At 32.0% G+C, this 15,900-nt stretch overlaps 3 protein-coding genes across 6 annotated transcripts; 1 reads left to right on the forward strand and 2 right to left on the reverse strand.

The window, feature by feature from the left end:
* The first annotated feature begins 2,514 nt into the window (after positions 1-2,514).
* LOC112791420 (uridine kinase-like protein 3) lies at positions 2,515-8,734 on the forward strand. 4 transcript variants are annotated; one of them, XM_072236079.1, is made up of 16 exons: positions 2,515-2,566; positions 2,703-2,758; positions 3,825-3,983; positions 4,290-4,381; positions 4,567-4,636; positions 4,908-5,026; positions 5,235-5,331; positions 5,617-5,696; positions 5,841-6,035; positions 6,143-6,226; positions 6,303-6,363; positions 7,330-7,390; positions 7,527-7,620; positions 7,711-7,783; positions 7,907-7,989; positions 8,330-8,734. In XM_072236079.1, exons 3-16 carry the CDS (start codon positions 3,833-3,835, stop codon positions 8,501-8,503), a joined length of 1,434 nt encoding a protein of 477 aa, XP_072092180.1. In that variant the 5' UTR covers positions 2,515-2,566; positions 2,703-2,758; positions 3,825-3,832; the 3' UTR covers positions 8,504-8,734. The 4 variants fall into 4 exon arrangements, with proteins under 4 accessions (XP_072092180.1, XP_072092177.1, XP_025690037.1 ...); XM_072236076.1 differs by having other exon boundaries at positions 2,522-2,566; positions 3,822-3,983; XM_025834252.2 differs by lacking the exon at positions 2,515-2,566 and having other exon boundaries at positions 2,620-2,758.
* Positions 8,735-10,207: 1,473 nt separating this feature from the next.
* LOC112791433 (NDR1/HIN1-like protein 1) lies at positions 10,208-11,511 on the reverse strand. The gene has a single exon (XM_025834273.3). It carries the CDS (start codon positions 11,218-11,220, stop codon positions 10,447-10,449), a length of 774 nt encoding a protein of 257 aa, XP_025690058.1. The 5' UTR covers positions 11,221-11,511; the 3' UTR covers positions 10,208-10,446.
* An 884-nt stretch (positions 11,512-12,395) lies between these two features.
* Positions 12,396-14,532, reverse strand: LOC112791439 (pentatricopeptide repeat-containing protein At2g17670). Its single transcript, XM_025834284.3, has one exon. The coding sequence runs from the start codon at positions 14,413-14,415 to the stop codon at positions 12,988-12,990; it is 1,428 nt and encodes a 475-aa protein (XP_025690069.1). The 5' UTR covers positions 14,416-14,532; the 3' UTR covers positions 12,396-12,987.
* Positions 14,533-15,900: the final 1,368 nt, after the last annotated feature.

Consider the following 15,900-nt stretch of genomic DNA (forward strand, 5'->3'; position numbering starts at 1 on the left):
TCGTTTTTACTTTTTAAAGCGAGACAAATTGACTTCTATCCATTTTTTAATGATCAACAAGTGTTAATTTTTACATTATCAATGTTAACTGACACGTAAGACATTTTTTTTAGTTTTGATTAGGAGAAATAATAAAAGGACTACGATATCTCACAAAAATATAAATCAGGAGTCAATTTATCTTTTTTTTGAACAAAAATCGCAATATTCTTCCAAAAAAAAGACAGAAGCCAAATTAGGTATTTACTTAGGGTTAATTTGGGTAACTAATTTAATTAAGCTCTTTTTGATAAAATAAGTTAAACAATAAATGACTCTGTTAAAAGTAATTTATAAATAAGTTATTTTGTGTTTTGATTTTTAATTCTAAAAATATTTATTTTATAGAAATGTGATGAAAAGTAGAAGTATTATGAAAAAAGTCATTTTTTTTAACTTCTATATAAACTCCTAAATAATTTCTTAAAAAATTATAATTTAATTTTAAAAATTACATTAAATATTAATACTACTATTTTTTATAAATAAAAAATAAAAAAACTTATTTTTAAAATTTTTCAAACAACCCTTAATCACTTTTATCCTGTTGGTAAAACAAAATGATTTTTCTTTGAATATTTTAAAAAAAATTGTTACCGGTGGGACCCAATTGAAGCTTCTTGACAAATTGACAATTTGAGTCAAATGAGTTAAGAAGCGGAACGAAACTTCCTAAAACGACATGCCGTATTGGTTAAAATATATAGCTGAAAGCAGCAGCCAATGGTCCCAACTCTGATTCACTGCCACGTCGGATTTTACAAAAATCCAATCAGCTTTGAAGAACCCACACTGACATGCTCAGAAAGTCAGAAACATTACACAAGAATAAATATAATTAAAAAAACTACTAAAAATGGAACACAAATTTAGCGAGGAAAAATCTAAAATAATCACGACAAGTTTGAAGCACGAATTGTATATACTTTTTTGAAGAGTTTTAAGTGTAACGAAAATATCGATATTTCAGTTGTTTTAATCATTGATTTAAATTATAAAAAAATATATAATATATATTAATTAAAATTAATAGTTAAAATAATTAGAATACTGATATTTTTGATATATTCAAAATTTTTTTATATTTTTTAGTTCAAAAATATTTTATATAATTAATTAATTATATTATTTTATTTAAATAATATTTCAATAATAATGTAAAAATAATTATTTTTTTATTAATTTAATAATATAAAATTGAATATATGTATACAGTTTTTGAAAATAATATATATTCATAACTCTTTTAGTATTGTTTAGAATTTACATAATCTTAAAGAAAAAAGTAACTTTTTTTTAATTGGATAACAACCTCACTAACTAAAAAACCTTTAAAGTGATAATTTTAGCATCTAAATATGTAATGTTACAAGTAAAGTTTGATTAAAATTTCTTTAATATGTCTCAAATTACAATAAATTATTTGTTGAAAATACTTTTGTTATTTCTATATATAGACATATATATCAAGGCAAAAATTCACATTAAGTTATTTGTATATAAAGTTAATTATTATTAAAAATTGTACTGTTAACTAATAATTTAACCAAATTTATTAAATTATCTAACCATTTTTAATTATTAACTTTATATAAAAACAATTATATTTAAATTTTCATAGTATATCAAACAATATTTTGATGGGACTCTTCATTATGTGAAGTTAGCCATCTTCAACTTGATAAAGTGACAATCCATGAAAATTAAGTGAGAATGGATTTTAGGAGAAGTTTATAATTACAAGTTTACAACTATAATATCTCTCTCTCCCTCTCAAATGACCATAACTAAATATCTTTTAGATAATTACCAACTATGATTTAATATTTTTATATTATTATTACTTAACTTTATAAAAATTGATTTTTATACTCAATGTTCAAAAATGAATCTTACAAGTTATCTAATGAATAAAACATGTTTTCCTATTTTTAATGAATTTAATTAAATATATATTTGTCATTTTCACATTTCAATATAATATTTATTAAGCATTTTTCTTACAAATAATAGTGAAGCATTTATACTTTAATTTAATTATTAAATAAAATGATCATGGCAAATAATTTTAGATTTTTTCAATAAAACATAAGGTCTAGTTTGGATAAATAATTTAATTAAGCTCTTTTTAAAAAATTAGCTTAAACAATAAATACTTATATTAAAAGTGTTTATTTTAAAAGAAATATAATAAATAATTTATTATTATGAGAGAAGTCATTTTTTTTTAATTTTTTGTTGTAAATACTTAAATAACTTTTTAAAAAACTATAATTTAATTTTAAAAATTATACCAAATATTAATATTATTATTTTTTATAAAAAAAATAAAAAAATAGTTTTTAAAGCTTTTAAAATAAACTCGATAACAAAGATTCGTATATATATATATATATATATATATATATATATATATATATATATATATATATATATATATATATATATATATATATATATATATATATACCCTCTTTTTAGGCTTTGAATTTTACGCTGGTGATTTGGTAGGGACATGGTGAAATTGGTAATTTGATATGAAATAGAGGGTCCATTTACCAAAAAAAAAAAAAAAGCAGCACCAAATTCTTCATAATCTTTAGTGTTTAAACATTGACACTGCCCTCTCTTTGATAACTCTTAAACCTCTTTTGATTCAGCAGGTCACCGCTACACTCACTCAATCTCTCTTGAATTAATTTCTTGTGTCCAGTTTGAGGTGAGTTCTGAAATCAACATCTTTTATTGTTGTTTTTTCATTACAACAAATCCCTGTGAGCATTGCTTGATTTTTATGTTACTACTGTTTGGTACTGTATTCAATTTTGATCAAAGCTGCAATCTTTCATTTCATTTCTCCATGTTTCCCATGGGATCTGAGACCCCATTTGAGTTTAGCCTCTTTGCTTGATTGGGATTGTATATTTTATACAATGATGAAATGGGCAAGCATAAAGTTTGCATTTTTATTTTAACTATTATTTATATTTTATTGGGTGTTGGTTGCATTGGAATGAACTTGTCCAATCCTTGCTTGAACTGCCTCCCTTTTTTGGCTTCTGAAGTTTTTCATTAACAAAATAAGATCATGCCCATTCATTATTGCTGTTTTATGAATGTTCTGGAAATGAGATAAGAGGTCTTGTTATTCACCCTTATAAGAAAGAAAAATCGTGTGTGGTAGGTATTAGAGAGTGGAAACCTTTCTAATATTACCTTAGCATGCTTTAGGAATTGGAAAGCTAATTTTTTGGTTTTTCACGGTATCCCTCAACCCGGCAGGTCAAGGACTAATCTGTCGCGGTACTGAGCTCCATTTAAGAGTTTGCCGCTGGCCAGTGGGTTGCTGCATACACAAGACGGGATTCGAACTCCCGACACTTGTTTAAGCGAACTAGTGAGCTAACCACTAAATCAACCCAACTTGGTTTTTTGGTATTGGAAAGCTAATTTTAACCAGAGTTCAAGGTCACATATAAAACGAAAATTACAAGACCTAGAATGAGTTTACCATAATCTGTCTTAATCTGCTATCTTATTCAGTACAATCGTCTGCATATCCAATTAGCATTGTCATTGACTGTATTGTCTTCTATCATTGGTTCATTCAACTTAATCCAATCAGACATATTTTGAGTTTGTTAAAACTAAATTCTGTATATTTATTTATCTTTGTCTTTTATGTTTTTGATGAGATATTAAATGGGGACCGGTGTGAGATGTCCCTATCTTTTGTTTATGTTATTGGTTTCTCTATATGTGAATATCAACCGATATTTTAGTAGGTCTTTGCATGGATACTAAATCAGCTGTTGATTTGATGGAGTCTTCCTCCGAGGTTCACTTTTCTGGATTTCACATGGATGGTTTTGAGCAAAGAAAGTCAGGCATGGAACAACCGACAACATCGGCGACTGACATGTATAAACAACCATTTGTCATAGGTGTGTTTTCTCACGAGTCACGACAAGCCCTTAACATGTATAAACAACCATTTGTCATAGCTTTTTGCGAGTCATAGGTGGATACTAAGACATGTCTTTTTTTGGGTATTTCATGCTTTGCAGATTGCTTCAATTTGTTGATGATAGCTACTACATATATAGTTATTATTGAACAAACATCTACTGCTTTCTGAAATACTAATAAAAAACGAGTCTTAATTGGGATGCCTTTAGTTTCAATTTACAAAATTTCCATCATTTTTGTGGGGAATTTAATTTATTTATTGTTTGTGTTTCATCATGCAGGTGTTGCTGGTGGTGCAGCATCAGGCAAGACTGCAGTTTGTGATATGATTATTCAGCAACTTCATGATCAACGAGTTGTATTAGTTAATCAGGTAGTGATTTTTTTTTGTTACTGCTTATAATATCATCAAAATTGAGATTTATTAGCTATGTCAAAATTATTATAGAATGCAAACAATTAACTTTGTAGTCCCATTGTTCCAATTTCTTTCTTTATTTATTACTTTTACCACCTGTTCCTTTCTTCCTCTCGTCACATTTTCTTAATTTATGACAGGATTCTTTTTACCATAACTTGACTGAAGAGGAACTTGCTCGTGTACAGGATTACAACTTTGACCATCCTGGTCAGTAAAATTATACTTTTGAGTCTTTAATTTTCAGTGACCTTATAGAGTATGAAATATTATCTGATGTTACTGGGGCAGCTTTATGTATTCTACTATTATGTAGCTTATTTACAAAATCTGGAATTCGGTTTTTCTGAAATCTTGTAATGGTTTCACACATTTACATTTAAATCATTAATGTAACCGTACCCACCTAGGCCTTGCCGAGCTTTAATGCAAGGTTCCCTAATGCATGTGAATGTTCTTTAACTGATGTTGGCATCAGCAGATGCTTTTGATACTGAGCTATTGCTATGTGTTATGGACAAGTTGAAGCGTGGTGAGGCAGTAGATATTCCAAAGTACGACTTCAAGAGTTACAAGAGTGATGTGTATCCAAAAAGAAGGGTATGTCACTGGAAATCTCATTTTGGATTAGGTGCTTTAGCCCCACTTTTCTCAAAATTCTCAACAGCCTTAGATTGAAATCTATTTTAGAGCTTGTAAAAAAATATATTTAGCATTTTAATCCCGATGCATAATTTTGATTGTCAAGAATACAATTACATAATATGTCACTGCCATTCAAATAATGTTGCTGTGATGTGCCTTTTAGGTAAACCCCTCAGATGTTATAATTTTGGAAGGGATCCTTGTTTTCCATGATCCACGTGTTCGGGAGTTGATGAATATGAAGATATTTGTTGATACAGGTCTTTTATTATTGTTGTTTCACCCTTAAGTTGGACTTTATTTTCTGTAATTTATTTGGGATCTGTACTCATTTCATTTTTATTTCTCTCAGTATTTTTTTCTTGTTGTGTGTGTTCTGTTGTAGCATATGGCATTTATATGGGATCTATTGTTAGATTTATTTCATTTTTATTCATGGAATTGTTTTCTTTTCCCTCTGTACTAATTCACATTGTGTTTCTTATAGTCATTTGTTAAAATACTAAGTTAAGCTGTCGCTTTACATATTAAACTGTTCAGCGCAGATGCTGATGTTCGTCTGGCGAGAAGGATTAGACGAGATACTGGCGAGAAGGGTCGGGATATTGCCGTAGTTCTTGATCAGGTAACAACTTCTGTCACACCATGCATGCTACCATGAATGACTTGTTTTGTGCTTGTCATAAAATTAACTTAACACATTCTTTTGAAGGCTATGTTTCAATTTAATGGATTTTGCAAGCTGATTCATATGTAATCCTTGTTGCAGTATTCGAAATTTGTGAAACCAGCTTTTGATGATTTTATTCTCCCTACAAAGAAGTATGCTGATATCATTATACCGCGTGGGGGAGATAATCATGTAGCCATTGACCTGATTGTACAGCATATCCGCACGAAGCTTGGTCAACATGACCTGTGTAAAATATATTCCAATTTATATGTCATTCAGTCAACTTTTCAGGTACCATTTTCTTGCTATTGACCTTCACTATCATCTCATCCTAGGGAGAACTCCAAAATTTGGTTTGCTATAAAGATTGAATCCTCATTGTAATTGCTTCTATGCAGATACGGGGCATGCATACCCTGATACGTGATGCTCAGATAACAAAGCATGATTTTGTATTTTATTCTGACCGTTTGATTCGTTTGGTAAGCAGACAGGATCCATTTTTTTTCATGATTTTTTTATGATATGGCTTTTTCATTAATTTATGCACTTGACCAGGTTGTTGAACATGGGCTGGGGCATCTGCCATTTACAGAAAAGCAAGTAATCACTCCCACTGGTAACCTCTTCTTTTCTATTCTTTCCTTTTGAGATTATTGTGCCATAAAAGCTTCATGTGTTGTTGTCTTTCTTTCTTTCTTTCTTTTGTCAGATCCTTGCAGCTAAAGGATCTACATGGATTGTTTGGCCACTATGGTTCTTCATAGATGCTTTATTCCCTACTTTTACTAGATATTATCATGGATGATTCGTATATAGCGTAGTTGGTCTCTATAAGGAACCAAAAACCGGAGAATAGGAGTAGTGTGATTGTATTATTCGTATTGATGAGTCTGGAATTCAGCTCACATTTGTAGAGAAGATAGAAGAGAATTAGAAGCAAGCACTATAGCATCCCCACTCTCCCTCCACAGAAAAACACACGCGTGCACTGTGCGAACACCCACCTATAGCATGGCATTCCCTTGCACTTAATTTCTGCACAAGTTAGTTAGGTCTTGAGGATCCACTCAGTTCTCCTACTCCCTGATTTTGCTTAATTCCAAAACTTGTCCTCAGAGATGTTTTGCCAATCTTCTCCCTACATATCCTAACCACCTAAGATGAGACGAGATTCTACCGTCTTTTTGACAATAGACGCAATTCCAACTTTTTCTCTTTTATCCTTGTTTCTTGTTTTGTCTATACATGTTCGGCCGCTCATCCATCTACATGTCAGGAAAATTCCATGGACAAATTGCGAAACAAATGTGTTTAGTGTTCATGTTATAGTACCTCTAGATATCCAAATCACCTAAGATGGGATTCTACCATCTTTGCAACAATAGGTGCTACTCCAACTTTTTCTTTTATATCCTTGTTCTTGTTTTGTCTATACGTGTTTGACCGCTCATCCATCTACAATCAGGGAAACCCAATGGACAAGTTGGGAAACAAATGCGTTTAGTGTTTGTGTTATAGTACCTCTAGAAGTTCTGTTTTTGAACCTTCTCATGGTAACCTCTGGTTGTTTCTTTCAATACAGGTTCTGTATACACTGGCGTGGACTTTTGTAAGAGATTGTGTGGTGTCTCTGTCATCAGGAGGTATTAATCTTGTCGAATTTTCGAACTTCCATATGGTGACTAAAATATCTATTCTATTTAAATGAAATAACACCACTTGATAATTCATTCCTTAGTGGCACTTATTGTATTTAAATCTAACATCTGCTAATTTCAGTGGGGAGAGTATGGAGAATGCTTTACGAGCATGCTGTAAAGGTATCAAGATCGGGAAAATTCTAATTCACAGAGAAGGTGACAACGGTCAGCAGGTTTGTCTCTCTGCATGTATAAGTCAGGCACATGTCTATGTCTTTTGAGTGTCATGATCATTGAAAGTTTAACCTTCCATCAATGAGCAGCTAATATACGAAAAGCTTCCAAACGATATCTCGGATAGGCACGTTTTACTGTTGGATCCTATCCTTGGCACAGGTTTGTTGTTCTCTTGCATGTTTTCATTATTGCTCTGATGTTTCTAATTGTTTCTTGCCTACGGCTACCTGAATCAACATTTTCGCCGTGACGGTTTTGATTGAATCAACAATTCATCTTCAGGTAATTCGGCTGTACAAGCGATCTCTTTACTTATAAGAAAGGGTGTACCGGAGTCCAACATTATATTTCTCAACCTGATATCTGTAAGTCAATGATTTCTTTGTTCCTATACATAGTTCCTCTATACTTTTTGGCCCTTTTTACTTAATAATATAATTATAGAGTAAATAAATCCCCATCTCATCACTAAAAAAACAAGGAAGACAAGTTACTCTTTCAAGATTTCAAAGTGACAATTTTTGTCTCTCACCGGCCAACTTCGTCCGCATTGTTCAAATAAAGTGGACAACCTGGCATTTTAGTCTTCCTGTTTTCGGCTAGGACGACATCTGGAATGTACTCATAATTATATTATTCGTGTTTCTTTCTTTTTAAGGGCCGAGTTGACGATTACTAACATCCATCGTCGCCTCATCTTTTCAGGCACCTCAAGGTGTTCATGTGGTCTGCAAAAAGTTTCCTAGAATAAAAATAGTGACATCTGAGATTGAGATTGGTTTGAATAAAGATTACCGCGTCATACCGGGCATGGGTGAGTTCGGCGACCGGTACTTCGGAACAGATGATGATGAGCAGTTGGTGGTTCCTTCACAGTAGTTCCTTACTAGGGAAGAAATTTCTACAATGTTTTTTCAGCTTATCAAAATTAAAAACAACAGTATCATGGGAGAAATAGGTTTAAGTGGCAGAATTTTAGTTTTAAACAAAATCTTGAAGTGAGCTTTGAGAACATCATCTCCTTGTGCTTTTGTTTGAGAATGCTCAAATGAAAATCTCATGTGTACCTATTTACTATAATAACAGAACCAAGTTTGTCCTTTGAACTTATGTTGGTTTCTTCAGACATATTCATGCATTATTTTTCGGTGTATATAATCTTAAAACTGAATCCATAAAGAAAGATAGTTTAGATTTTGACACATTCATAATAATTTGAGAGTTTAGCATGCTAGAGGTTTGTTCATCCAGAAAGAAATTAAAAAGGATCATAGGCTTGTGCAAAGCAAGTTTTGTTTGGACTTTTAACATATTTGTATAAAGTTTTAAAATAGTCAAATATTATATTTTTTAAAAAATAGATTAGTTGAGTTTCCTTGAGTCATGAAAAAAATACAATTTGTAAACTTATGTATTACAGTATCAGAAGGGAATATTTCCCTTGAAAATGAACTTATAAGATTTGTTGCACAAATCACTCATAAATTTTGTGATTATTTTTTGGCTTCAAATAATTCACATGGCTTTTAAGAGAATATAATCCACTAGTGGAGATAACCAGAGTGAAAAGCGGACTTATGTGAGTATCTGGTTTGAAGATTCTGTATTAACTAGATTAAGATTCTGTATTAACTAGATTAAGTGACATAAAGCTCAACAATAAATTTTAGTATAAATTATACTATTGGTTATTTGAGTTTATATGCTATCAGGCATGACATTTTTTTATTTAATTTTAGTATACATTACACTATTCTTATCTTTTATAAAATATACTAATTGTTACAAAACTGAGTCATTATAAGATAAAAGAACAATGTATGTTATATACTTCATTACTTAAATTTATCAGAGATAAGTGTATTTTATCCTAAACAATTTGGTGCAAGTAAAAATTTTGAAACCTTGGTTGATTGTCCATCAATCTTTGCAGAACCTTTTGTTCTACATTTTGGCTTTAATTGCTTTAGACAGTCAAAAAGATATCTAATAAGTACAGCTGATATATAATAAATTTTATGCAATTAAGAAAACAAAATAGTGTTGAAGGACACTTTCCAAAACCCTTAGAAAATTCAAGTTATTGATTGCTGTGTTCTTTGTATAAAAAATTAGGTGTAATTATTCTGCTTATATTTATAGTTTTAATAAATTTTAATTAGGTTTCAATCGTTTGAAATTTATAATTGAATATATATATTAGATAATTTTTTTTTAAAATTAGGTTGTCTCAAACTATTGTTATTAAAATATTTTTAAAAGATTTGTTTTTGTGTTTAATGTAGAATGAAATATGGAATGTTCTAAAAGCAAATATTTTTTATTGTTTTTTTTTTCTGAAAAAATAACTAGTAAAGATAAAAATCTAATTACAAATTTTTATCTAATATTGATATATATTACAAACTTTTAAATTACAAGAGTTTAATTAAAAATTTGGTACAATTATAAGATTAATAGAATAATTAGAAAAGAAATTACTATATCAAAGTGCCTAACTAGTAGAAAACTATACCAAAATGATTAAATAAGTCAAATATAACAAAAGTACCTATTCCCTGATAAAATCAAGAGTAGTAAAGATAATTTGAACATTTATTTGTTATTTGCAGATGAAATGAATCCCCCAACATCACATTCTCTGATTTAATTATCTACATACCAAACACCTTGAAATTCATCATCTAATCATTTTCCCTTTTTCATTCTTTTACCATCTGTATCATATGGTATATTTATCAAACACTTTACAGAATCATTCTTATGCACAACTATATAGTGTAGAAAACATTAAATCAAACAAGCAAAGCAGAACCTTATGTTCATCTCTTTGTTATGCAGTTTCTTGCTACTAATACTCCAGTTGGTGGACCAGTCATCTCAATCTGGCATCTACTATGCAACCAATAAGATACATGAATTAGACCAATGGTGATTTTCACTCTAAATGTTCCCTTCACATTGTAGATTACCCTATTGTTCTGAACTTGCTTTTGAAGCTTCACACCAATATCCTGAGGCAAAAACACCAAGCTAGATATGAAGTTCACTGATTGCAACTTGCTTTCTCTTCTTCTCTGAGCGAACGGCTCTATCGACTGTGCCGATATGAGCCTCTCAGAGAAGAAGAGCTCGACGTCTAAAGACTCGAAAAGGACATTGATTTTTTTGTTGGGGTTGGTGAAGTTTGCAAGGAGGGTGAAGTCACCATTGATGTAATTTGGAGAGTCAAAGTACACCAAATTGAGGTTTGCATTTGGAATATCAAAAATGGGGGTTCTTGGTTTTATGATAAGGAAGATAATCAATGTTGCAATACCAAAGAAGATAAGGACAAGACTGAATATTAGGCATAGAACTGCAGTGAACCATATGATTGGATTTGTTCTCTTTGGTTGAGGTTGTCTTAGTGGTGTTGTTGGTGGCCTAATTAGCTTTGTTGTAACAGAATTTGGTGCACTTGTTTCAATAGAATTTTGGTTTCTTGTTTGTTTTGTTGATATGACAATTTGGTCAAGTGAAATTGGTTTTGATTGTTTTCTTGGTGGGGGTGAGAGCTGTGGCGGCGGCGGCGGCGGCGGTGGAAGAGAAAGCATGTTTTAGTGATCTATGTAGGACAAAGAGGAAGAGATGAATGTGGAGATTAGGATGAAGGTGTTTGTTTATTATTCTAAAATAGAGTGATGGTGTTAAGGAAAGTGAAAAGTGAAGATAAGAAGTAGCTTTTAATTGTGATATTATAGTGGGGACAATGTAGTATTTTTTTTTTCTTCTTCTGGGTATTAGCAAAAGGTTGAGTTTACAGGGTGGTGGTGCTAAAGTACTAAAGTTGGAGCGGATTTGAGGATTGGATTTTGAATTTTTGTTTTTAGGTTGTAGTGTTTTTGAGAAAGTGCTAAAGAAGTTTCAAGTGCTTAAGAGAACCATCACCTCATATTCTTTATTTCATCACGATTTAAGAATGTTGGAACTCAATGGCTGCTAGATTTGGTCAAAATGGTAAATTGAATAGAATTATACACTACTCAATTGAAGTCTTTAAAATCTTTCTATGGTACTCATTACGAAATATCATATCAACTTATTTATTATCTATTATTAAATAGAAAATTAAAATTAGTTAACAAGATGTCTTGTATATTCCAAAACTATGTATTTGATGGGTAGGATGTTTAAGAACTAAGGAAGCTAGCTGCTAGAAAGTATATAAAACAAAGAATAAAACAATGCTGGATAGTGACCCCTTCTTTTTATGGATACAGTGATGAAGTCCATGCTTTTCTGCCGAGTCTCAATCACAGGAATTGAGCATGTACGCAATTTATGCTATACATTCTTCTACTTGGACAAGGGCCTCAAAAGTTGATATAAACTGACCTAATAACAAAGTTGGGTTGATCTAGTGGTTAATTCACTAATTTGTTTAAGCAAGTATTGGGGTTCAAATCCCACCTTATGCACCCTTAAATGGAACTCCAATCCACAACGAATTATTCCTTAGCTTATCGGGTTAGAAAATACCGTGAGAAACCAAAAAAATAAAAAAACAATGCAGCATCCAAGCAGAAAGTGCGAGGGAAGAACAGTGGAAAACTGACTCTTCGCACCTTTAGGATAAAAAAACAATGCAGGAGTTATTCCGGAACAACTCCCACTCCGTTTGAACCTTCATTATATCTGTTACAAGCTCAAACTTTGCATATGTTCTTCGGTACAAGAGATGGTGATGAAAATGAGAGTAAAAACTAGAAAAAAAGAATAGATAACAATATTCATGTAAAATTCATGTCGTAACCTTATTTTCTCTTCTTATTGTATACAGCTTGCTGAGTGCTAAAATAACTCAGCAAATTTCGTGAAATGTTTGTTTAAATCTATCCAAATTCTCTGTTGAGTGTGTGATATGCCTGAGAGAACATATTCTACTAATCCAATAAAAAAAAAAATCATGCCTGGTGGCTAAACACCAATGGGAAACATCACAAGCTATATCCTCTTGAAAGGGGTCATTTCACACATGCAATTCAACTAACTGGGCATCACTCTGTAGCCTCGGTGCATCGAGAAATAGATTGTCCCACATCAGGCATGTAGGTATCACTCACTTATCAGTATAAGCTAACTCTTAAATATTTGTTGGATCTTCGTCTGGTACTGGCCAATGAAAACCATGATCAACCTCTTTGACAATTCTTCTTCTTTGCAATGGCTGTGTCGTACTGCTGCCTGTGCCAATCTGAGATTTTCTCTCCTCTTCTTTCCTTCTCTTAGCATTCGCCATAGCAAACATTCCACAGTTTTGTATATTGACTTTGTCAACAAACTCTTTTACATCCTAGGCAACCATTGGCAAAAAGAACAAATTAAACTGCCTGACCTTTTTCTTTTGCCTTCTTGAGCCACTTAAGCGTGCTCTCCAATGTCGAGTAAGCAACAACATCCGTCAAACTCTTGCTTTCAACTGCATAATCAAACACTTCATAGGCCTCAGCAATTCTATCATCCCTACACAGTGCCCTAACAAACGTGGCATAAGAAGCTGTCTCAAGCTTCAAACCACCTGATTTCATCACTCCATACAATTCCATTGCCTTCTCCAACAACCTAGACTTACATAACCCATGTAGCAGGGTGTTATACGTGCACGAATTCGGACAGCACCCCTTGTCCTCCATTTCTCCCAACAACACCAACGCACCCGGTGCATCCCCTTTCCTGCACATACCATTCATCAGCGAAGTATAAGTCACCTCGTCGGGGAAAAAGCCCTTTTCCGCCATAACTCGCAACAACTTTTTAGCTTCCACAACCCTTCCACATTTCGACAACCCAAAAATCAAAGTGTTATAAGTGACAAGATCAGGCTCTACCCCATCATCCTTCATCTTGTTATAAACCTCAATCGCCTCGCTCCCCCTACTCAGCATACAATACCCTTTCATAATCGTATTGTATAAAAAGCAATCGGGCTTAAACCCTTCCTCGTTGAGCACACTAACCAACCTCAAAGCCTCCCTCAAGTTCTTAGTATTACACACATTATCAATCAAAATCGTGTAAGTAACAAGATCAGGCTTAAAGCCGAAACTATCACGCATCTCATCAATGAATCCATAAACAGTACTCAAGCTACGGCACTTACATAGATGTTTAACAATGCAATTGAAAGTGTAAGTGTCTGGAACACAATGCTTCAAAGAAAGCTCTTTGAACAATTCAACAGCGTGGTCTACCCTTCCGGCGGAACAGAGCGACCTCACGGCGACATCAGCGGTGGATTTGTCGGGGGAGACGCCGTCTTTGACCATCAGATTTAGGGTTTTATGAATTGGGGAAAGGGAGGAGAGGGAATCAGGAGGCGAATCGTTGTTGCAGGTTTGGGAGAGGAGGATGTGGTAGGTGGATCGGTCGGGGGAGAAGGAAGGGTTTGCAGCGGACATGTGGCGGAGAAAAGCGACGGAATCGTCAAAGGTGGAGATTGAAGCGTAGGATTGAAGAAGGGAATTGTGGAATCGAGGGTCAATGGAAGCATTTGCGGAATCGGAGGTTTTGATTATGGAGTTGAAGACGGTCTTGGCTTCTTGGAGGCTCGGGGATTTGAAGAGAACGGGGGTTTTCGGAGGTTGTTGCTGGTTGTTAGGTTTTCGGGATTTTCCGGGAAAATGAGAAGGGATTTTCTTGGGAAAGTGATGGGGTTTGGAGGATGGAGAGGACGGAGGAATTAGAGAAGATGGGTTTCTGAATTGAGGGTTTGTAACAGCGGATCGAAATGCAGGTGGTATTTTTCCCATTTTGTCCTTCTTCTTCTTCTTCTTCTTCTGATTCTGAGAGTAGAGATGGGAGGGGAACAAGAAAGGAGGCAGAGAATGAGAGTAAAGTCTCAAAGCTCCTCCAAATACAACACAAACATGGGTTTAGGGTTTAGTTTTTAAGTAAACAATAAACACTAGTGATTAAACAATTTAATATTACATAAATTTTTAATCCGAAGTAAACATAAAAAAAAAATATAATAAGATTATCATTTTATTAATTAGCAATTTTATGATAACATGCTATTTATTTTGCATTGTTGTCTGAAATTATGATTTATTCTTTTAAATAATATTAAAATTTTTATTCTTTTTTCTTTACAAGCAATAATAAAAAACAGTTTAATTATTCTTATGATATAAAAAAATAATTTATTAATTATTATAGAATTTTAATTTTCATGTACCGACTAATAAAATATTTTATATAATTATATCATTTTTTAGATAATTATTTATACTGTGAATGTTAAAAATAGTTATTTTTGTTGATGAAATTAAATGTATGTACAAAATTATTTACATGGATAATTAATCAAAATTAAATTTAATAAATAAGTAAACATTACTTAATGGTTTGTAAAATTTAAATGTAATTAATTATTCTAAAAATCATATCTACTACTTATTATTTGTTATTTTTATAATATACTATAATTTATTGATTATTATTATATTCAACTTGGTATTAAATATTTTTAAAAATAATTATTTATTATAACTAATATTCTTTATCCATTATTTGTATACTTTACTTAATATTTTTCTTTTAACCTAAATAAAAATATAAAACGTAAATAGTGAAATTATATGTTATATTAAAAATCTTGAAATTTAATAAGTCCAAGATTATGATGGAAAATTAATAAGATACATGAAATTTGCATTTTGTTCCCTCTCTAGTCTCTACCCACTCCCACTTACACACACACGAGGCACCTTCTATCACCACTCCAAGCATGGAAGGCAACGCCATGAAGTAGTGGTGATGACATGACATGAGGGTCCATTTATGGCATCCTGCTGCCTATGGAACTTCTTCTATCGATGGAGATGACTCCATAGACCATATGTGAATTGCATGATTATGTAAATGACAAACAAGTAAACCATGGTATTGGCTGAAAAAAAGAACAAGTAAACAAGAAGTTAATCAAGTATAAATCTTTTGATTGAAATGGTTTTAAACCGTGGTTGGAGGTTTCGGTCAAGAATCAAGCGAAAGAATATAAAATGAAAAGACATCACATCCAACTCAAAATCTTAAAATAGTGGATTTTTTATCTTATAAACTTTTAACTCTTTCTTATTCTTTTTAATGTGGGACTAATTTTATATATTTCTCACACTTGCAACATTAACAAAAAGAATAATCTAACTGACATATTTTTCTTCTATTTCACATTTAACATCAACTCATTCACAAAGGATTCAATTGATTGTATCATTTTCCAATTTTCGGAG

This window comes from Arachis hypogaea, chromosome 1 (assembly GCF_003086295.3).
Source record: "Arachis hypogaea cultivar Tifrunner chromosome 1, arahy.Tifrunner.gnm2.J5K5, whole genome shotgun sequence".
Lineage (NCBI taxonomy): Eukaryota > Viridiplantae > Streptophyta > Magnoliopsida > Fabales > Fabaceae > Arachis > Arachis hypogaea.